We start from the raw sequence: 26,829 nt of genomic DNA, 5'->3' as shown, positions 1-26,829 counted from the left end.
ATACTAAAGTTTAGTAACTCATGCAATTCTTATGCTAAATTAGTGCACATACTAAATCTTAGTAACCCATGCAATTCTTATGTAATGTATTATACATTATACTCAACACACTCTCTATACTCAAATGGCACCTAGCTTTGTGTTTGTCTTTTAATAAGATGGTAATAGACATCAAACAGAGCCCCTACATCCATGAGTGAGTTTTTGTTGATATATCATTTGAAGTAAGCTGGGAAAACACCTGAATTCTTTCCTTGTATCCAGACACAGCAGAAACTGTAGATCAGATACAACAGCCATGATCTGTACAAAGCATCTGGTGATCATAGTAATGTGAGCGAGTCTGGGATGTATTGCACTTATCATAATGTGTAAACAATGACCACAACAATATTCTTAACCCGATAGTCACTAAAGCCCAGAATGCTGGTCAGAAACAGTATCCACACAATAAGTTTGAAGGGATATCCAAAATGTGTATGTTTTTATATATCTTTGAAATGGACAAACCATGTCTGTCTGTATGTCTGCAGACAGGCCTAGGAGGTTAAGGTTGGTATTGAAGACTTCTCATCTTATGGTCTGTGCAATGATAAGCATAAAAATTGTTCATATACATAAACAAGGGTTTCTAGAATATCCTTCACAGATTTCTTACAGCTGTATGACAATTTAATGAATATACAAAACCATACCACAAATATTTTGAGCATGACATGTATTTCAAAAGACATTTTGTGTTTATGAAGATGGTACATCTGTACTCAGACTACTTGTATTACTTAATCTGGAAACCATCGATTTCTACCACATCTTAACAAAGTATATATAGGCTAATCAATGTATTGATGGAAGACATTTAAGCTCAGGTGAACAGATCAAAGCCTTTTTCTCACACAAAACACTTGTTTGTCCAATCTGTGGTTTAAAAAGGCTATTTGCATGTGAATGAAAAACAGGAAGAAAAAAATTGCCGTAGCTTGATGTTCCTTGTGATGTCTGTCATGATTTTACAATTACGTGACTGAATGACAATTTCACAATCACCTCCATATTGTCAGTGGGTGTAAAAAGAAGGAAAGCTTCATCACTTAGAATTAATGTGACAATATACAGTGAAAATATAATCAATAGTGTAGAAACATGCTTCGGCAATACCATCAATGTCTCATGATGAAAATTCATTCTCAGAAAGCCATTGCCAACAGACAATTCTTTACATGATCTGTGTTAGACAGGAAATTATTAATTTGATGAACATCCTTTTCATGCAAATATATAATGGTGTATATTCAGTCACACAATATCTGTTTGTCTATCAACTCATGATGTGGTCACACTAACTCTATTGTGAGAATACAGTATGTTCATATTGTTCCTATCTGGAAAGGTGTCTGTAAACTTTGAAATTGAACTTCAACGTATCAATGGTGAACACATTCTATACAACAAAACTGAAACTTCATCCAACACAAAAAAGACAATGAAGAAATCCAGAAGCCCCAGAGTCCCCAAACAATTCACTGTGTTGCACTACAGGTATCATTCTTTTAGTCACTGTGTTGCACTACAGATATCATTCTTTTAGTCACTGTGTTGCACACACTACAGATATCATTCTTTTAGTCACTGTGTTGCACACACTACAGATATCATTCTTTTAGTCACTGTGTTGCACTACAGGTATCATTCTTTTAGTCACTGTGTTACACTACAGATATCATTCTTTTAGTCACTGTGTTGCACTACAGATATCATTCTTTTAGTCACTGTGTTGCACACACTACAGGTATCATTCTTTTAGTCACTGTGTTGCACACACTACAGATATCATTCTTTTAGTCACTGTGTTACACTACAGATATCATTCTTTTAGTCACTGTGTTGCACACACTACAGATATCATTCTTTTAGTCACTGTGTTACACTACAGATATCATTCTTTTAGTCACTGTGTTACACTACAGGTATCATTCTTTTAGTCACTGTGTTGCACTACAGATATCATTCTTTTAGTCACTGTGTTGCACACACTACAGGTATCATTCTTTTAGTCACTGTGTTGCACACACTACAGATATCATTCTTTTAGTCACTGTGTTACACTACAGATATCATTCTTTTAGTCACTGTGTTGCACACACTACAGATATCATTCTTTTAGTCACTGTGTTACACTACAGATATCATTCTTTTAGTCACTGTGTTACACTACAGGTATCATTCTTTTAGTCACTGTGTTGCACTACAGATATCATTCTTTTAGTCACTGTGTTGCACACACTACAGATATCATTCTTTTAGTCACTGTGTTGCACTACAGATATCATTCTTTTAGTCACTGTGTTGCACACACTACAGATATCATTCTTTTAGTCACTGTGTTGCACTACAGATATCATTCTTTTAGTCACTGTGTTGCACACACTACAGGTATCATTCTTTTAGTCACTGTGTTGCACTACAGGTATCATTCTTTTAGTCACTGTGTTGCACTACAGGTATCATTCTTGTGAAATCTAGTTTCCCAACTGAAGCCTACAGACTTACAACCTTTTAAACAATAAGATGCTTGCTTTGTTGTTTTGTCAGGTGATGAAGGTAGCTAGCATTGCAGAAAAAATTCATAACTTGCAGAGGCGGGTAATGTAAAAAAAATTTCAGCAATGATTGCTACCTTCATCACCTGATTAAACAACAAAGAAAGTCATTTTATTGTTTATATTTTTATGTATTTTTCAAAAATATAAACATGATTTAAGTACTGAAATATCATATCGATGACCATTTCATTACATTAAACAGAACAGCCAATGCAACCTTTGACCTTGATGACGATCAATATTTTATGATGATTACACATACAAGTGGTAGTAAAAGACCAGATTGAACTAGTGTTCATCAAACTGACACACATTTTGTACTTTGTCCCAGTTTAATTGGACAGATAATTCAGACAAAATCATACAGGTCTGCTTCCATTAAACATCATTTTGTGTTTTAATCTCCTAATTGCAAGTCTGTGGGCAGAGAAAGAAGTCAAATAAATCAAAGTTTGGGATAATAACATTGTGGAAACCATATCAGAGGGTTGGGGTTACAAGTAACCTTATGTGGAGAAATCCTCATCAAATTACATGTCAATAAAACCAGACATGTGTTGACAGACCAATAAAACCAGACATGTGTTGACAGATCAATAAAACCATACATGTGTTGACAGACCAATAAAACCAGACATGTGTTGACAGAACAATAAAACCAGACATGTGTTGACAGATCAATAAAACCAGACGTGTTGACAGAACAATAAAACCAGACATGTGTTGACAGACCAATAAAACCAGACATGTGTTGACAGATCAATAAAACCATACATGTGTTGACAGACCAATAAAACCATACATGTGTTGACAGAACAATAAAACCAGACATGTGTTGACAGATCAATAAAACCAGACATGTTGACAGAACAATAAAACCAGACATGTATTGACAGAACAATAAACCAGACATGTGTTGACAGATCAATAAAACCAGATATGTGTTGACAGACCAATAAAACCAGACATGTGTTGACAGAACAATAAAACCAGTGAGACATGTGTTGACAGATCAATAAAACCAGACGTGTTGCAGGGCTTTCAAAAGTAGCCGGTAGACGGCGGATTTCCGCCGCCTATAGTAACATTAGGTGCCGGCTACTTTAGTGACAAAAATGTATGTCCAATGAGAAAAACTTTTATAAAACTTTAAACATCTTCCAAACTTTAGTAGACTCAGAAATCGCGGCCGTTAGGATGTAAAAACGTGTTTACTTGCGCTAAATTTAGTTCAGGTAAATACCGGCACCTGATTGGTCGTCTGTTGGTGTAGAAAATAATACGTCAATTGCAATAGTCGGAAAGCCTCGGATTTACCCAATTCGTGACAACACGGACGAGAAGTTCCGAAAGATAACAACAAGTCCTGAACGTAAAAATCAATGATGTTGACGGAATGAAGAGAACAAATACCCTGTTCAGTTTCGGCTTAAAAAAGGCCAGAAGTGAAAGTGACACAAGTATAATATCAATCAACAATTTTAAAGCGAAAACAGAATTTAATCAGGAAAAATTTCAGACTTGTTATTCTTTTTAATTTGCAAATGCCCATGTGGTATTAAATAAAAACGAAAGTAGAATTTTTCAGCACAAATTCGCTATGTTACCAACAAATCTGTAGCTGTTAACTTGAATTTGTGGAAAAATAAAATTATAGGTCATTTAAATGTTACTTATTAATTTGTAATAAAGATTGTTTGGGTTTTATTTAAAAAATATTGGGGTGAGCAAAAGCAAAAGGTCCCAATGGGTTTCATGTCAGTCTTGGAGAAAAATATTACTCCCAGTGTAAGTTAACAGACTTTAAGGGACCAAATGAAAATAGAAATATAGAGTTGTGTTAATTGGTGAAGAATATTCTTAAAATATTGGGAGTGCAACTCTTATTTGCAATTCAATAAAAAATAATGATTAAATACATGTAAACTTTTTTTTATAACATACAATGTATCCATTAAATAAGGAAACGAAAGCTGACAATACAGGTAATTAGAACAACTATAAATATAATATATATTGATGCTTTATTATATAAAACTGGTGTTGGTTGTGATCTATATTCTTCTTACATTTTACTTTAATCTGCTTATACTCTTGGGTGGCAGAGATTCAAGCAAAGACACTTAAAAATTGATTGATACAGCATTGCAAAAAATAATTACATGTAGTTATCTTGATGCACTTTATTTTTCATTTTGCATCAAAATTAGTACTTTGAAATGTTGAATTTTTTAAAGTTTTTGCATGAACAGAAAATTTCACATATGAAACAATAAATTCATGGCAAAAGTAAAAATTTCAGGCAAAAAAATGACAATTTCAAAGCTGCATTTAAGTGCCAGGAAACCGCCAGAATGCAGGATTTTGCGTCATTTACCCCAGACCCCAGGCCGTAAGGGCGCCGAGCATAGCTCAGCGTGCGATACGGCTGTGCCATTCGCATTGGATCGCCTTCTACTTTTTCATTTCAGCCTCCTACTTTTAAATTTGTTGAAAGCCCTGGTGTTGACAGAACAATAAAACCAGACGTGTTGACAGAACAATAAAACCAGACATGTGTTGACAGATCAATAAAACCAGACATGTGTTGACAGAATAATAAAACCAGACATGTGTTGACAGATCAATAAAACCAGACATGTGTTGACAGAATAATAAAACCAGATATGTGTTGACAGATCAATAAAACCAGACATGTGTTGACAGAATAATAAAACCAGATATGTGTTGACAGATCAATAAAACCAGACATGTGTTGACAGAATAATAAAACCAGATATGTGTTGACACACCAATAAAACTAGACATATACTGACCCATCAATTAAATCAGACAAAATATATGTTCTGATATATGCCACATCCTCAAGGTATTTAATATCTAAGGAACAAGTTCTCATTTGTTGTTGTGACAACTGTAGTGCTGATTTAATGTCGGCAAACTGAGTTTTATTGGTGACACGTTAGAGAAGACGGTAAAATGGATCTTTGATTTGTGGTCAAACCTATTAATATCCAAATCTGGAATGATTTTCAAGATTACTGAGTTAAAATAGCTTGCAAAATATTGATCATCAAAAATGTTCCCTTGAAAAGGAATCAACTAAAGGTATTCAATGTATAATGACCATATTTCACATCTAGTACATGGATGGTGGGATTTTAGCAATCATGGTATCATTTTGAAGGGTTCATCAAATAAAAATGATCCACCATAAGAATTTTCATAATTTTGTTTACTGTTTGATTCATTTCACCTAGAAATGGGAAGAGCAAGTCTTACTAAAATATCTTTAAAAGAAATTATATTCTCGGACACATAAATCTCTTGATAGAAAGTTACATACACTTTCTCTCTATGAAAATACAAAATAGAATTTATCATTTACCACACACATTTTTAGAAAATGAGTTTTTCTTATTTTTACAAAGGGCAGATAACTCTTCAAAAAAAGTCTCAAAATTAATGCAAAAAAGTCAGCTTCTAATCATTTACCAGTCATGTAAATTTCTAAATTTCATCTACTTCACTCTCATTATTATTTAACAATAAAGATATCCTTCAAACTTGTTCATTATCCTTTAAAGTAATTCCACCCTCCTGTGATGTCATCAGATTTTGCAAAATCTATGATTTATTTACATTTATGCGTGATAGAAACATAAATTTTGTTGGAGTCTTTTCCGATAGTTATTGTAAAAAAAATCTTGTTAAAATAAACTATTTTAAAAGTCTTAGTTATAGATGAATAATCAATGATACGTTTTAAATTATTGAATCCAAGGGCAATAACTCTGTTTCTATTGATTTATTATGCGATAGATTTCCTTTATTTTTACAGACATTTTGTATATTTTTGTGAAGATACAGTTTCATGAAATTGTTATGAATGCTACTCTATCATCATAACCAGTTTGTATGAAATTTTGATAACACTGTTTAAGGAAAATTGCAATTTTCTGACGGTGATATATGATTCTGTTTATGTACGTCTCACATCTTAAAAAGTGTGATGACATATGTATTTTATTTGATAATTTGTTAGTTTTAACTCGAATGAATGGAAATAAATACATTTTCCAAACTTGTATCAGATAAAACTGCGAGTATGGAGTTACCTTAAGGGTTATACATTAAATATGTTAACTTTAACCGAGACACCATTAATCAAAAATAGTTTTATCTAAAAATTATACTAAGAAAAACATTGATTACTGTGATACTTACATTTTTAAAAAGGTCAGAAAATAAACTAGTCGTGGTATACAAACAATGTGCTGGTTGGTCAGTATCGCCTGCATAATTTTATCAGCGGTTTGTCCTACCTCCAAAGGTGGAATCAACCTTGGAAATCTGCAAAATATAAAGTACAAAAGAATCTAAATAATTTCTTACGACAATTTGAACAGTTTTGAATTTTGAAATGATTACAAGTTTGCAAAGATATGTATGGTACACATATTAGCAGTATGGAGAAAATAAAGTTGACAAAATGATTCCAGGTTTTGGAAGTGCCATTTAATCAATACTATTATAATGGTTGGTTAGAACATATTTCCTTCACTATGGTGTGTATTCTACAGTTAGTGATTTACTTATACTGGTGAATATGATACACCCGAGTTGGAAGTAGAAATTTGTTAATTTGTTGTTTTAGGTTATTAATTTTCTATTTGAGTTTAGAAAATAAAAAATTATTGGCACTTATATAAATATGTGCAATATCAGTTTTGCACATTTTCAAACTTCACCCATTTGCATCGATCATTGTTTGTAAAATGTTTCAAATTATGAAATAATAATATTTGCTAGTCCTGTAAATCAGGGTCAAAATAATCAATTGATACTTACAGGTTATGGAGTGAATATCAGGAAATATGAGAATAGCAAAAAATAAACCTTAACAAAATTGAGACTGAACACAGTAAAAAATCATCAAAATACACTAAAACAATCTACCACCTATCAAATGTTTTTTTCTCTTCTCACCTACCTCATTTTACACCCAGCGAACATGCCAGTTTTAATATAAGACGGACATACTAAAGTGGTGTGAACACCACTGTATCCTGAGAAGATTATCTCGTAGTTAAGCACCTCTGTAAAACCAACCACACCAAACTTGGATGCACTGTAGTCTGTGAGTTTGTTAAGCCCTGAAAGGAGAGCCTAAGGATTAGTTTCATCTCTAAGCCATCAATTTTACCATAACAACTGACTCAAAATGTTCACAGCTTAGCATTGTAACTCACTGGTCCAAAGTAATTTCTACTTTGATATCTATTCTAAATTTTACATTTTAATCTGATCTATTCTGGGTGAAGGCCTTGTCTTTTCAAAAATCGAACATGATTTTTACTGGCACAATAGTTAGTACTGTGCTGTGGGTAATATAATCAGATCATTATAAAGTTCAATTTAAAACTTCATATCAGAGGCCAGTCCAGAAAGTTTTCAAAATGGAGAAGTTACGACTTTCCACCCTAATAGAACAGTTGCATCCTATAAAATGGTACAAAATAACTTTTTGGTTAAACTTTTCAGTTAAAGTGGGAGGGAGGGGGGGTGTTGCAACCCTGTAACAGCCCCTTTCTAGATCTGCAGTCACTGTTTTATTCAGTATATTTTTCATTTGCCTGAATCATTCATTGTGTATATATAGTATAATGCTATTTTCAATAAATGTACATAAATCATGTTAATTTTCTATTGACTTTGTGATTGAATTCTGCTGAGTTATTAGGGTTTATTCTGACCCATAACAATGTCCTGCACAAACCCATGACGACCTACCCACTAGTCCTGTGGAGCTCGCTATGTTGACAATATGGCCATGATTATTTTTCAGCATGGATGGAAGAAAATACTTCACAGTCTACAAAATATACAATAAAAAATCTATCAATTCATAAAACACACTGTGGAACAATGCATAATATGTTCAAAGCTTATAAACTGTATATATTACAAAAAACCTTCTATCCAGTTTGCCTCTGTTGACATCTTGCAGGTATTTTTCAATAAATAACCCCATCAGATGATTTTACTTTGTAACTTTGTTAAACAAGAGGCCCATGGGCCACATAACTCACCTGTGTCACCTTGGCCCATATTTTTTAAAGATTTTCCCTATACATTCGCATGTAAAACTTTGATCCCTATTGTGGTCCCAACCTACAGCTAGGGGCCATGATATTTACCATCTTGAATCTGCACTATGTTAGGAAGCTTTCATGTAAATGTAAACTTTTCTGGCCCTGTGGTTTTTGAGAAGAAGAATTTTAAAGATTTTCTCTACATATTTGTATGTAAAGCTTTGATCCCCTATTGCAGCCCCATCCTACCCCCTCCCCCCCTTCAGGGGGGGGGGGGGGGGTCATGATTTTAACAAATTTGAATCTGCACTACATCAGAAAGCTTTCATGTAAGTTTGTACATTCCTGGTCAAGTGGTTCTTGAAAGATTTTTAAAGATTTTTTCCTATACATGTATCTTTGTATGTAAAACCTTGATCCCCTATTGTGACCCCATCCTACCCCTACGGATCATGATTTTAACAAACTTGAATCTGCACAATGTCAGGAAGCTTTCCTGTAAATTTGTACTTTACTAGCCCAGTTGTTCTTGTGAAGAAGATTTTTAAAGATTTTTCCTATATATTTGTATGTAAAACCTGATCCCCTATTGTGGCTCCATCTTACCCTCGGGGGTCATGATTTTAACAAACTTGAGTCTGCTCTATGTCAGGAAGCTTTTGTGTAAGTTCCAGCTCTTCTGGCTCAGTGGTTCTTGAGAAGATTTCTAAATGACCCCACCCTTACTTTTGCATTTTTGTGATTATCTCCCCTTTGAAGGGGGCATGGCCCTTCATTTGAACAAAAACTTGAAAGCCCTTCATCCAAGGATACCTTTGGTCAAGTTTGGTAGAAATTGGCCCAGCGGTTCTGGAGAAGAAGTCGAAAATGTGAAAAGTTTATAGACAGACGGATAGACGACTGATTTGAAAACATTACAATCTACATATAATACACTGTAATATATATATAATACATTGTAATCTACATACAATACATTGTAATCTACATATAATACACTGTAATTTACATACCATACATTGTAATCTACATACAATACACTGTAATCTACATATAATACACTGTAATCTATAATACACTGTAATCTATATATAATACACTGTAATCTACATACACTGTAATCTATAATACACTGTAATCTACATACAATACACTGTAATCTATATATAATACACTGTAATCTATATATAATACACTGTAATCTATAATACACTGTAATCTATATATAATACATTGTAATCTACATACACTGTAATCTACATACACTGTAATCTACATACAATACACTGTAATCTATATATAATACACTGTAATCTATATATAATACACTGTAAATCTATATATAATACACTGTAATCTACATACACTGTAATCTATATATAATACATTGTAATCTACATACACTGTAATCTACATATAATACACTGTAATCTACATATAATACACTGTAATCTATATATAATACACTGTAATCTATAATACACTGTAATCTACATACAATACACAATAATCTACATACAATATACTGTAATCTACATACAATACACTATAATCTACATATAATACACAATAATCTACATATAATACACTGTAATCTATAATACACTGTAATCTACATATAATACACTGTAATCTATATATAATACACTGTAATCTATATATAATACACTGTAATCTATAATACACTGTAATCTACATACAATACACAATAATCTACATACAATATACTGTAATCTACATATAATACACTATAATCTACATACAATACACTATAATCTACATACACTGTACAATACACTATAATCTACATACACTGTACAATACACTATAATCTACATACACTGTACAATACACTATAATCTACATATAATACACTGTAATCTACATATAATACACTGTAATCTACATACCATACACTGTAATCTATAATACAATACACTGTAATCTACATAAAATATACTGTAATCTACATACAATACACTGTAATCTATAATACAATATACTATAATCTACATATAATACACTATAATCTACATATAATACACTGTAATCTACATACCATACACTGTAATCTATATATAATACACTATAATCTACATACAATACACTGTAATCTACATATAATACACTGTAATCTACATACAATACACTATAATCTACATACAATACACTGTAATCTACATATAATACACTATAATCTACATACAATACACTGTAATCTACATATAATACACTATAATCTACATACAATACACTATAATCTACATATAATACACTATAATCTATATATAATACACTGTAATCTACATACCATACACTGTAATCTACATACAATACACAATAATCTACATACCATACACTGTAATCTACATATAATACACTATAATCTACATATAATACACTATAATCTATATATAATACACTGTAATCTACATACCATACACTGTAATCTACATATAATACACTGTAATCTACATATAATACACTGTAATCTATATATAATACACTGTAATCTACATACCATACACTGTAATCTATATATAATACACTGTAATCTACATACCATACACTGTAATCTATATATAATACACTGTAATCTACATATAATACACTGTAATCTACATACACTGTAATCTACATACCATACACTGTAATCTATAATACACTGTAATCTACATACAATACACTGTAATCTATATACCATACACTGTAATCTATATATAATACACTATAATCTACATACAATACACAATAATCTACATACCATACACTGTAATCTACATATAATACACTATAATCTACATATAATACACTATAATCTATATATAATACACTGTAATCTACATACCATACACTGTAATCTACATATAATACACTATAATCTATATATAATACACTGTAATCTACATACCATACACTGTAATCTACATACAATACACTATAATCTACATACCATACACTGTAATCTACATATAATACACTATAATCTACATATAATACACTATAATCTATATATAATACACTGTAATCTACATACCATACACTGTAATCTACATATAATACACTGTAATCTACATATAATACACTGTAATCTATATATAATACACTGTAATCTACATACCATACACTGTAATCTATATATAATACACTGTAATCTACATACCATACACTGTAATCTATATATAATACACTGTAATCTACATATAATACACTGTAATCTACATACACTGTAATCTACATACCATACACTGTAATCTATAATACACTGTAATCTACATACAATACACTGTAATCTATATACCATACACTGTAATCTATATATAATACACTATAATCTACATACAATACACAATAATCTACATACCATACACTGTAATCTACATATAATACACTATAATCTACATATAATACACTATAATCTATATATAATACACTGTAATCTACATACCATACACTGTAATCTACATATAATACACTGTAATCTATATATAATACACTGTAATCTACATACCATACACTGTAATCTATATATAATACACTGTAATCTACATACCATACACTGTAATCTACATATAATACACTGTAATCTACATACCATACACTGTAATCTATAATACACTGTAATCTACATAAAATATACTGTATTCTACATACAATACACTGTAATCTATAATACAATATACTGTAATCTACATATAATACACTATACTCTACATACAATACACTATAATCTACATACAATACACTATAATCTACATGCAATACACTATAATCTATATATAATACACTGTAATCTACATACCATACACTGTAATCTACATACAATACACAATAATCTACATACAATACACTGTAATCTACATACAATACACAATAATCTACATACAATACACAATAATCTACATACAATACACAATAATCTACATACCATACACTGTAATCTACATATAATACACTATAATCTACATATAATACACTATAATCTATATATAATACACTGTAGTCTACATACCATACACTGTAATCTACATATAATACACTGTAATCTACATATAATACACTGTAATCTATATATAATACACTGTAATCTACATACCATACACTGTAATCTATATATAATACACTGTAATCTACATACCATACACTGTAATCTATATATAATACACAGTAATCTACATATAATACACTGTAATCTACATACACTGTAATCTACATATAATACACTGTAATCTACATATAATACACTGTAATCTACATACCATACACTGTAATCTATAATACACTGTAATCTACATACCATACACTGTAATCTATATATAATACACTGTAATCTACATACCATACACTGTAATCTATATATAATACACTATAATCTACATACAATACACAATAATCTACATATAATACACTATAATCTACATATAATACACTGTAATCTACATATAATACACTATAATCTACATACAATACACTATAATCTACATACAATACACTATAATCTACATACAATACACTATAATCTACATATAATACACTATAATCTACATACAATACACTATAATCTATATATAATACACTGTAATCTACATACCATACACTGTAATCTACATACCATACACTGTAATCTATAATACACTGTAATCTACATATAATACACTATAATCTACATATAATACACTATAATCTACATATAATACACTGTAATCTATAATACACTGTAATCTACATATAATACACTATAATCTACATATAATACACTATAATCTATATATAATACACTGTAATCTACATACACTGTAATCTACATATAATACACTGTAATTTACATATAATACACTGTAATCTACATATAATACACTGTAATCTACTTACCATACACTGTAATCTATAATACACTGTAATCTACATACAATACACTGTAATCTATATATAATACACTGTAATCTACATATAATACACTGTAATCTATATATAATACACTGTAATCTATAATACACTGTAATCTACATACAATACACTGTAATCTACATAAAATATACTGTAATCTACATACAATACACTATAATCTACATATAATACACTATAATCTACATACAATACACTATAATCTACATACAATACACTATAATCTACATACAATACACTATACTCTACATACAATACACTGTAATCTATAATACAATATACTGTAATCTACATATAATACACTATACTCTACATATAATACACTATAATCTACATACAATACACTATAATCTACATACAATACACTATAATCTATATATAATACACTGTAATCTACATACCATACACTGTAATCTACATACAATACACAATAATCTACATATAATACACTATAATCTACATATAATACACTGTAATCTACATATAATACACTATAATCTACATACAATACACTATAATCTACATACAATACACTATAATCTACATACAATACACTATAATCTACATATAATACACTATAATCTACATACAATACACTATAATCTACATACAATACACTATAATCTACATACCATACACTGTAATCTACATATAATACACTATAATCTACATATAATACACTATAATCTATATATAATACACTGTAATCTACATACCATACACTGTAATCTACATATAATACACTGTAATCTACATATAATACACTGTAATCTATATATAATACACTGTAATCTACATACCATACACTGTAATCTATATATAATACACTGTAATCTACATACCATACACTGTAATCTACATATAATACACTGTAATCTACATACCATACACTGTAATCTATAATACACTGTAATCTACATATAATACACTATAATCTACATATAATACACTATAATCTACATATAATACACTGTAATCTATAATACACTGTAATCTACATATAATACACTATAATCTACATATAATACACTATAATCTATATATAATACACTGTAATCTACATACACTGTAATCTACATATAATACACTGTAATTTACATATAATACACTGTAATCTACATATAATACACTGTAATCTACTTACCATACACTGTAATCTATAATACACTGTAATCTACATACAATACACTGTAATCTATATATAATACACTGTAATCTACATATAATACACTGTAATCTATATATAATACACTGTAATCTATAATACACTGTAATCTACATACAATACACTGTAATCTACATAAAATATACTGTAATCTACATACAATACACTATAATCTACATATAATACACTATAATCTACATACAATACACTATAATCTACATACAATACACTATAATCTACATACAATACACTATACTCTACATACAATACACTGTAATCTATAATACACTGTAATCTACATACAATACACAATAATCTACATACAATACACTATAATCTACATACAATACACTATAATCTACATACAATACACTATAATCTACATATAATACACTATAATCTATATACAATACACTATAATCTACATATAATACACTGTAATCTACATATAATACACTGTAATCTACATACAATACACTATACTCTACATACAATACACTATAATCTACATATAATACACTGTAATCTACATACAATACACTATAATCTACATATAATACACTGTAATCTATATATAATACACTATAATCTACATACAATACACTATAATCTATATACAATACACTATAATCTACATACAATACACTATAATCTACATACAATACACTATAATCTATATACAATACACTATAATCTACATACAATACACTATAATCTACATATAATACACTATAATCTATATACAATACACTATAATCTACATATAATACACTGTAATCTACATACAATACACTATAATCTATATACAATACACTATAATCTACATATAATACACTGTAATCTATAATACACTGTAATCTACATATAATACACTATAATCTATATACAATACACTATAATCTACATATAATACACTGTAATCTATAATACACTGTAATCTACATATAATACACTGTAATCTACATATAATACACTGTAATCTACATACCATACACTGTAATCTATAATACAATACACTGTAATCTACATAAAATATACTGTAATCTACATACAATACACTATAATCTACATACAATACACTGTAATCTACATATAATACACTATAATCTACATATAATACACTATAATTTACATACACTGTACAATACACTATAATCTACATATTTTTATGTAAAACTTAACACCTTAATTATGGTCCCTTCCTGACCTAATTAAGGGGTTATGGTCGTCTAAACAAACCTGAACCTATACTATACGGAAAATTTAAAGTGTGATTCTCAAGAAGATAATCTTTTTTTAAATTAATAACATATTTTCACTATTTCCCAATTATCTATCCTTGGAAAGAAGTATGACCTTTCATTTTAGTAAACTTGAGAGCCATCTCCCTAAGGATATCTTTCGCTGAGTTTCGTTTTTAAAAATTCATGAGTGGTTCTAGGGAAGAAGTTGAAAATGTAAATGATGACAGACATATTATTTTGAATCAGGAAAACTCTGAATAGACTCCAGAAGAACTAGAGTATATTGATAATGTTATAGTAATATGTCATTGTCATGTGATTTAGAGAAAACTAATGTAAGAGTCTCCTTAATAGGACTTGTGAAATTTTACCATCTCTCAACTTGTAATGTTTCCCTAAATGCCCAAACTAAATGGCACATCAGTATTTTCCTTTTCTTTTAACACTCAGCAGATTTCCCTCCGTGATCATTACTGTTTCTTTATTGATTTTAAAGTCCCTGATTTCACAAATTAAAATGTCTTAACATTCATCAAATTGTTCTCTGCTTACCCAGAAGTGCGCCAAGAGGTTTACGTCAAATGTTCTTTTCACCAGTTCATCGGGCATATTAATCAGCTTCTTCCCTGACACAACTCCAGCATTGTTCAACAAAATGGTAACATCTCCCACCTCATTCCGCACTTTCTCTGCAGTCTTTTTTATTTGGGTTTTGTCCCTGAAGAATAATACTCCAACATCATTCACAAGTCGTGATTATTTAGAACTCTGAGGGACGGTCAGATATTAAGTCATATATACAAAGGAGCAACTTTATAGTTTCAACAAAAATCAACAAGAAAAATGAGTCATCCAGCTTGATGACTATATGGCATGTCAAACAATGCAATATCTGTATTTGTATCATTTTTCATTTGTATTGTATATAATTTCCATTTGTATTGAATTATGACCATGATCGAGACATATTTTTGATGAAGTGTTAAAGTGTATACACAGACACAAACATGGGCATATTTAATTTGTTTTGTATTATATAATGTCCATTATGGGTTGATTTCATTGCCATGTCATGTATTATGATTATAGTTTAAATAAATTATCTCCAAGGAATTCGTCTTTTTTCAGCATGATTAAGTAGTTGCAATATTGCAGAGTTTCAGACAGTTTCAGCAATTTGAATGTTTCAGATGGGACTCAGCAATTCTAATTATGTTTCAGACAGTCTCAGCAACTTCTCTGAATGTTTCAGAAATTAAGAAATGTTTCAGCAATGCTCAAAGTGTTTCAGCATATATGCTGAAACATGTTCAGCATTGATTCAGCAAGAAAAATTTCAGTAAGCAACATTTCAGATTTGTTTCAGATATCTTTCAGCAAATTTTCAGCAAAATATTTTCATGAGGGTAATTTTCATTTTCTATTCTACATTTTTTATTTAATGTATATTTTCCATTGGCATTGTAATACTTTCCATTTGTATTGTATAATATTTCATTTGTACTGTACATTTTCCATTTGACAATCTAGTGTATAATATTTCATTTGTATTGTATAATATTTCAGTTGCATTGTGCAATTTTTCATTTGTATTGTACATTTTCCATTTGACAATATATTGTATAATATTTCATTTGTATTGTATCTGAGAGATTTTTCTATTTTTGTTTGTGTTAGGAAGGATTTCGTTGGTCAAGATTTAGCCTGTGTCGTATTGAAACAAGCGAGATGTTCCAAATGCTCACTAAAATGGTTACCCTATTTCCATGCAGGACTAATTAAACACAAGATTGACATGCAAGGGAAAGTTCAGCAGAATCTACTTAAAGACATATTAATTTCATTTTAGAAAACACATGAGGATATGAACTGTGACACCTCATGCTGGCGTATTTCATGGAGTGTGCTGACGTAAAAAGCGATGCATTTCATGCCCCCATGATGTATATTTTCAAAAATGAAACTTATCTTTTATATTTATATATATTCCACTTTCATTTCTCTCGGAATTCCCGACCATTAAATTATAGACGTAGGCCACTATATTTAACAAGATGTCCACAACTTGGTTTGTTACAAAGGATTTCATTGGTTTAAACCATGGTTCGATTATCAACCCATAGGCTAAATCTTTTTCAAAAGCATTGTTTACATCATAACCTATAAATATTTACATTTCCAATGTGTTTGCTTTTAATTTGATATCTCTATAAACTAAATCCTCATAGTCAACACACACGAAAAATTAAACGATACAAATGGAAAAAGATTAAATGTTGCAACATAAATATAGCATGACGTTAATGACATTTTTACATTTTCGTATCAGTCGGTAACCAATATCTTGATTTCAATACTCTGTGATATTTAAAATTGTTCATTCATAGTTAGTAAATCATAAGTTTGGTAATGTTTTACATGTATAATTCATTTCAAAACACTAAAAGTGAAAAATGCATGTACAATGGGAAGTCTCGTCTGATCTGTCTGTCTTCTAATACTACTTGTTCATCTGGTCAAGCTATCATTTTGATGTGGTAGAGTTAAAAACAATGGCCTTTTAATTTGGATAATGGGTTAACTCTCTGGCTGAATTGGTAGAGCAGGACTGTTATGCTTGAGGTCCCAGGTTCAATTCTCAGTAGAGGCATTCAGTCTAGCTCTGTTACATTGGCACCCACATTAGGATTAATGAAACCCTTGCAACAGAACTTATTATCAAAATCAAATTACAGATATGTGCTCGTGGAAATGAATTATCATACATTGAACTATGGTAAGAACAATTTTTTTCTCTGTGTTTTTAAAGAAAATCCTAAAACAATTACAAGTACCAAATAATCTCTATATAGTATATCCATTGTCGGATAGAAACAGTAGTACCAATGACTGTAGTATATCCATTGTCGGATAGACACAGTAGTATGAATGACTGTAGTATATCTATTGTCGGATAGACACAGTAGTATGAATGACTGTAGTATATCCATTGTCGGATAGACACAGTACTACCAATGATTGTAGTGTATCCATTGTAGGATAGACACAGTAGTACCAATGACTGTAGTGTATCCATTGTCAGATAGACACAGTACTACCAATGACTGTAGTATATCCATTGTCGGATAGACACAATACTACCAATGATTGTAGTGTATCCATTGTCAGATAGACACAGTAGTACCAACGATTGTAGTATATCCATTGTCGGATAGACACAATACTACCAATGACTGTAGTGTATCCATTGTCAGATAGACACAGTACTACCAATGACTGTAGTGTATCCATTGTAGGATAGACACAATAGTACCAATGATTGTAGTGTATCCATTGTCAGATAGACACAATACTACCAATGATTGTAGTGTATCCATTGTCAGATAGACACAATAGTACCAATGATTGTAGTGTATCCATTGTCAGATAGACACAATAGTACCAATGACTGTAGTGTATCCATTGTCGGATAAACACAATAATACCAACGATTGTAGTGTATCCATTGTCAGATAGACGCAATACTACCAATGATTGTAGTGTATCCATTGTTGGATAGAAACAGTAGTACCAATGACTGTAGTATATCCATTGTCGGATAGACACAATAGTACGAATGACTGTAATGTATCCATTGTCGGATAGAGACCATAATACTAATGATTGTAGTATATCCATTGTCGGATAGACACAATAATACTAATGACTGTAGTGTATCCATTGTCGGATAAAAACAATAGTACCAATGACTGTAGTGTATCCATTGTCGGATAGACACAATACTACCAATGATTGTAGTGTATCCATTGTCAGATAGACACAGTAGTATGAATGACTGTAGTGTATCCATTGTCAGATAGACACAGTAGTACCAACGATTGTAGTGTATCCATTGTCGGATAGACACAATACTACCAATGATTGTAGTGTATCCATTGTCAGATAGACACAGTAGTACCAACGATTGTAGTGTATCCATTGTCAGATAGACACAATACTACCAATGATTGTAGTGTATCCATTGTTGGATAGACACAGTAGTACCAATGACTGTAGTATATCCATTGTCAGATAGACACAATACTGCAGTGTTTCACTCATCAGACAATGGATCCCGATTGTACATGCACTTATTCGAAATTAACCATAAACTGATAGACCGAGTCTATGTCAAATGACACTGGTCTATGTCAATTGTAATTGGGATAGACCAATTTGTCTATGCTGATTTTCTAGGTTTAAAGCAATAGAGTTATCCCAAAAGTCGACGTCTGATAAACATTATGAGGAAAGGAGGACACTGTTATGGAAATTTAAAGAAAATATGCTTACTATAAGTACATTAGAAGAAAATAACAATGTTTTAAATTTGTGTTATTTTTAAAATTGTTCCAATGTTACGGTCTATGCCAATTCTATGAGGTCTATGTCATCTTGTTTTGGCATAGACCCGTGGTCTATACCAAGTTTTAAACCAATTTCGAACATTGCACTATTGCATGTCATTATAAAAATAGATTCACAACTACCGGTGTTCTGTATTAATTCTCGCTCACACACACGCTTTACATATAGTACACAAACATACACATGTATACAAACATATGAAAGCCTGTCACAAATGTGAATTGACCAATATTAACTCACAACTGATCACATTTTACATGTATGCATGTTCATTTTATTAATTAACAGGCTAGATAATCAGATTTCCTACAGATTTGTTTACTGTTTTAACATATTGTATCCCGGATGCAGATACGTACACAAACTGACACATGCGGCTGAGATCAGCAGGCACTGTTTACCTGACACTTTGACACAAAGATAAGTTAAAAACCTAATCAGAGGTGTTGATGGGATACATGCATGTGTGTTTACACTTTATTAAAAAATTAGACAGCAGGGCTTACATTTTCTTCTCATTTACACCTTGACAAAATTGTCCGAGATACACCTTTAAAACATTATTAGGCCAAATAAAATAATATGTATGGTTCCGGTTACACTCCCTTGAAAAATAGGGTAGGTAGGTAGGGAATTTATTCTATTTTTTTAATTAATTTTTTTTTAATGATAGATTTTAGATGGAAATTGGAAACACAATTTTCTTCTACTTTCACTTCTTTGCATGTACCATTTATATATGGTGTGATATATACCTATCAAAATTGGTAGGGATCGATCATCACCCTAGTTTTGATTCAAATAAAAAAATAAATACAACAACAAAAAAGAGCACTGTTTTCAAGCCCTTCCAAGTTTTTAAATCTATCCATCTTTTTCAAAAATAAGGAAGGTGCATGATCGCTCAGTATATTCAAACAGTAACCTAAAATTTGCACGATATTGTTTATGTAAGTACTCTTTAGTTCTAAGTCACTTTCTGTCTAATGTTAGAGGCCTGTAGTTGTTATGTTTACAGCTTAGCATTTTAGCAGTATCTATATATATTGGCTATGAATGAACTTACAGTCAAGCTTCACCTGAAGGAAAACAGGTAAAAAAAACCTATATGTAAAGTGGAATATATCATGTACCCCTTTTCATAAAAGAAAATCTTGAAAAAAGAGTGCATTATATTTGGCAAAATACGGTAACTGATTTTGGAAATAGTCAAAAATAGTTTAGGGTCGGGGGTAAAAACTAGGGACGATCCAGTAACCGGAACTACACATATTTTTTTATTTGGCCTTTAACAATCAATGAAGTAAAATTTGACCATCCAGATGCGAAAGTGTCCAGATCAGTGATGTAAAAATTAAACCTCTGTGAATTAGTGTCTGGATTAACAAAGTCCCTGGTGCACTGCTCAGAGTTACAGCAGTGCAGTGATGACATATACGCATTCAAAATGTAAGAGATATATTTTAACTTTGAAAGATAACTCATTTACATCAAGAAAGAAATATCTTTTATGGTAAAGAGATATTTCTAATGATTAAGAGATATCTAGTATTAAGTTAAAGAGATATCTTTCCAGGTTAAAGAGACATCTGTCTGCATGGCTTCAACCGATCTCTTTACACTCCAATAAGAGATGCCTCTCTTCGTTAAATCTCTTTAAATTAAAGAGGTATCTCTCTATGTGTATCTCTATTTTTAGAATAAATAGTCTAATGGCTTGCCATAAAATCATGTACATTTACAGGGTTCTCATTTTGAATAAAAATACTTGTAGAAATATGATACCCATAGTGAAAGACAAATCATGAAACTTGATCTAACACAAAAAGTGAATAATTGAGGTGAAAAAAATCTAGGGACTGAATCAGGTTCCACCATGCACCACATTGTTAGAGTGTTAAAATTCATGTCCAGCTGAGAGCTGTTTCTAATTCATCTCCATAGGATACAATTCTTCTTTTTTACAATATGAAACGTGAATTTCAACTTATGTTGACCTGAAGCATGAACAATTAATTTACATTTAAATAGTGCAGCTGCAAAAGTAGATGTTCAATTCCGTAAATGAAATTCAAGATGGTATCGTGACACCTCCACTAATGTATAGCAGCATGAACTGCAGTCAACCTTGGTTTACTTTTTTTGTTCTTACTGGTTTTTTTTTTCTTCTTCTTCTTTTCAAAAAATACCCTGTATTTTTATATTCTAAGTCTGCACACTGCAGTGCAAAATATATATTGGGACAAACTCAAATCACATGCACGCACGCACACACACACACACGTTAATTATCGATCTTCACTGAGAATTCTGAGATGATAATAAGCTAATATGGAGTAATAATTATTTAGGAAAGATTTAGCTCCTCAGCTTCTGAGCACAACCACACAACAATAATTGTTGACAACAATTAGAACAAAAATCTCAATCACTTTTAGAAAAATTGTAGTTTTGAATAAAATATTTATAGCAGGCCTAATTTAAGATAAGACATCTAATTTTACTTAATGTATGTAATTAGCTTATCTTGTTTGGACCAGCATAAACTGATATGTACATATTTAATGATATTTGTAAAATGTCTACAGGAATTCTTATATCAACACCTCATTGACACTTTCTATATTAAATATTACTTGTGCAAACCTATCGATAGCAAATATAAGAAATATTTAACTAAATTCAGAACTTCATCTCATAATCTAAATATTGAAAAAGGAAGACATTATGGCATTGCAAAAAAAAAAGAAGGTATAATTGTGAAAAATGTAGCATGCTAATAGAATTTGTAAACTGTGCAATAGTAATAACATAGAAAATGAAACTCACTTCCTATGGTTGTGTAAATGTTATGAACAAGAAAGAGAATCCCTATACACTAAATTATTAATGTTACCCTTACTTTGATTATAAGCTGATCAATGATGACAATATCGGGTCAAAGTTATTGTATGGTACCATGCAATCAGTAACTTTCTTCTCTTTCTAATTAGTTTGAAAGCCCGACATGGATATAGCCAGGAGAGCTTTAACGGTTTAAGGTACTTACCCCACATCCACGGTGTATGTAAAGCACTTGGCGTGGTACTCTTCTTGTAAGATGACAGAAGTTTCGGTGTTAGATGTTTCATTTATGTCCCATAATACCAACACTGCCCCCAGTCTGGCAAAATTCCTGGCTAACTGACGCCCAATCCCTGACCCCGAGCCCGTAATTAAAACAATTTCTCCAAAAACGGATTTCCTTGGAGGGGGGACAAAAAATCGCCACATGCCGACGACGATTGAAGCAAAAAGTAATTTCAGTGTGCGCAAGAATTCAAGAAAAATTCCTCCATGATGAGATGGAATTTCGGATCGTGCCTCCATCTGTCACTTTGTCTAGACACTTCTTTACTAACTGACCAGCTGACCCATCCTGAAATGTCAGGTGTGCAGCGCAGATGTAAACAGATATATACTGAGGAGCATTGTGTATGGAGGCCTAGAGGCGTCAAAAGTCAGCAAATCAATAATGTGTGAACGCTGTTTGTGTGATGTAGAAACTTACCTGTTCTATTTACAATACGCGGAATTTTGTTCATTTTCTCACCAAATCTCCCCTTTAATCTTTAATTGTGAGAATAAAATTAGTTTGGTCCAAGCAGATGATATTGTTTTCTTTACAATAATGCCCATCATGCATCAATGACCATAGTTGCCTGGGTCAAGGTCAAATGTACATATGGTAGGAAATTCGGGGTAACTAGAATTACCGAAATACCCCACCCACCCACCCCCGAAAACCGAATACCCCCTAACCTAACGAAATACACGCCGTGGTTGTTGTTTTTCTTCAATTCATATTATTGTGATTAAAATACTTGTTGGCCTATGAGAATTTTTTTTTTTTATATAAAACCAAGTATTTAATAATTTATGTTCTTTTTCTTGTATATTTCACACCGGAAACGACCGTAACTCTCGTATATTATCATAAAGTATAACTGATGGCAAAGACCATTATTAATATCTCAACAATTTTTGCTATTAATCTTTTGATGAATTAAATTATATTAATTTTAATACATTATTTTCAAGCTTAGTTTTATGCTACACGGAAACGAGAGGTGTGCTTGAGACTAAGCTCCGAGTTGTGTAGCGGCCATGGCAGTGATGGGGATACACAGAATATGTATCCATTCGCTACATTTGCAACACTGAATTGTGTCATTATGACAGCCTTTTTTTTTTTTTTTTTTTGCACTGGATGCAGGGAAATGATCCAGCCATCTTTACTTGTGACGTTTTCACAATAATAAATTTTGTTAAGTAAATTGTTCATTTTCTCATCAAATCCCCCCTTTTGATCCAAGCAGATGCTATTGCTTTTTTTCTCTTTATCTTTAGCGAGGAGGAAAAACTTACTTGTTCAGCTTTTCTTGTGGGTAGAGAACACAAATCTATATTTTGCGTGTAATTCCCAATATCAAACGTCTAAATAAGCTTGCAAGTAATTATCATGAGAAAACAATCATTAACTGTTCACCCAAACATAAAATAAATATTTCGGTAAATCACGGTAATTCGATGTACCGGGAAATTCGAACCACGAATAGTTCTATGTTCCTCTCCGATCTATATTGAATCTTTTTCATTTGTTTGTGTTTGAGGAAGCTTAACTACGTATGTAATATATTATTCTCTTTATCGAAGTGGACGGGCATAGCCTAGGAGATCTACAGCTTTGTAGCTATAAGTCCACTTCACTTCAGGAAAACGTGTAAATGCCGGAACCGGTGACGATTTACGCTTGGATCGACTTTTAACTTTTCGATTCATATATGACAATCGTAACTACTCGGCCATTTCCGCTGCACTAAAAAGTAACTAGAAAGGCCGAGTAGTTCCAATTGTCATATATGACAGACTAATCATTTCCACAACTTTATCAATATTGCATGGATCTATCACAAGGATATCATTAAACTCACTGTTAATCTATTTCACATGTTCTCTGTTCCGGACTTGAATTCTCTGTTAGGCCTTAGCGGTAGAAAAAAAAATCAAAACTTAGAAGTCGGAAAATTGGGAAAAATTAGTACGCACGCACTTCGGCATTTCATTTTCATTCAAACAGGTTTTTCTTTTTGGAGCAATAACTTGATTTGAAGAGCACATTAATTAATTCAATATTGATGAGAGCATGCAATGACTGCATGGTTTGATGCGACAAACAATACCGATGCGGTTCTAAGCTTCAGATAAAATAGTATTATATGAATATTGCATACAATACTGAACGTCAGTTATAAAGGCTTACGTCTGTTGACATTTGATCAATCACTGTCGTGCGATGTTTTGTATATCAATGCAGGTATTCGCGTTTATTACAAACGTTCAAACGACGTCCTCTAACAATCTACGGCGAACCGTACGTGCAAAAATTTGACACGTGATAATTTTTATAATACCACTTGTTGTCAAGTAATGTTACCCGTTGCTAGATACCATCACCCTATCTTCAAGAGCGCGTGCTTTCTATATTCTCAGGGGGAAACATTGTGTTTTTCAACTGCTTCTTGGCCAACCAGATTCGAGTATTTAACATGCAAGTATTACAAATAGGGTATTGTAGCGGACAGTATATGGGAGAACTTATACTGCCTCGCCTGAGAGCTAGATTTTCTAGTGATGTGGTAGAGTCTCTCTCTTGATCACGCAAGTTAAGCAACAGCGAGCGTGATCAGCATTTGGATGGGTGACCACTACACGTTACAGTATAGTAAAGCTTACGGTACCAAAATTTGATAGATATCTCATAAACTTTATCAAATATTTTATATATGTTATAAGTTATCTCATAAAGGATTTTTGAAAAGATATTTCATAAACTCTATACATGTAGTTTATAAAATATCTTATAAACATATTTTATGATATATTTTATATAAATTATAGTCTCGTGGGGATTCGGGTTAGAATAGGTCCTCTATACCCCTTGCTTGTCATAAGCAGCCACTAAATCCTTTGGATGGGACCGGGGGGGGGGGGGGGGACTGTGCCACAGCAGGTGTGGCACAATAAAGATCATTTTCTGATCAAAGGCCGTGAGAACCGAGCAAAGGCCTAAATTTTGCAGCCCTTCACCATCAATGAGTGATATATTCTTGAGTGGGACGTTAAACAATATACAGTGTTCCCTCCATATAATGCCCCCTCCCCTCCCGTTATAATGCAACCCCCTCTTTAACTTATCTCTTAACCCCCCCCCCCCCCCGGTGATCATAATGACTTCTCCCTGTTGCATTGCCATTGATATGATGTAAACCTATTTTTAACCAATCAAAATACTTCTAGTGTACAAATGGCGGAAAAGGTTGAGGAGGTGGTTGGGGTAATATTATCAAGTTGCCGAGAGGCTAAATCCA

The 26,829-nt window shown here is 31.6% G+C and overlaps 1 protein-coding gene across 1 annotated transcript in view; it reads right to left on the bottom strand.

Annotated features, from left to right (window-relative positions):
* Positions 1-23,965, bottom strand: part of LOC125683831 (epidermal retinol dehydrogenase 2-like) — a 35,596-nt gene extending 11,631 nt beyond the window's left edge. Inside the window, exons 1-5 of the mRNA XM_048925311.2 lie at positions 23,469-23,965; positions 16,565-16,730; positions 8,397-8,478; positions 7,597-7,759; positions 6,831-6,956 (exon numbers count right to left, since the gene is read on the bottom strand). Coding sequence (XP_048781268.1) covers positions 6,831-6,956; positions 7,597-7,759; positions 8,397-8,478; positions 16,565-16,730; positions 23,469-23,788 — 857 coding nt within the window. The 5' untranslated portion in view covers positions 23,789-23,965. The remainder of the gene's footprint in view (positions 1-6,830; positions 6,957-7,596; positions 7,760-8,396; positions 8,479-16,564; positions 16,731-23,468) is intronic.
* Positions 23,966-26,829: the final 2,864 nt, after the last annotated feature.

Source organism: Ostrea edulis, chromosome 6 (genome assembly GCF_947568905.1).
Source record: "Ostrea edulis chromosome 6, xbOstEdul1.1, whole genome shotgun sequence".
NCBI classification, from domain to species: Eukaryota; Metazoa; Mollusca; class Bivalvia; order Ostreida; family Ostreidae; genus Ostrea; species Ostrea edulis.
This window is presented reverse-complemented; position numbering and strand designations above follow the sequence as displayed.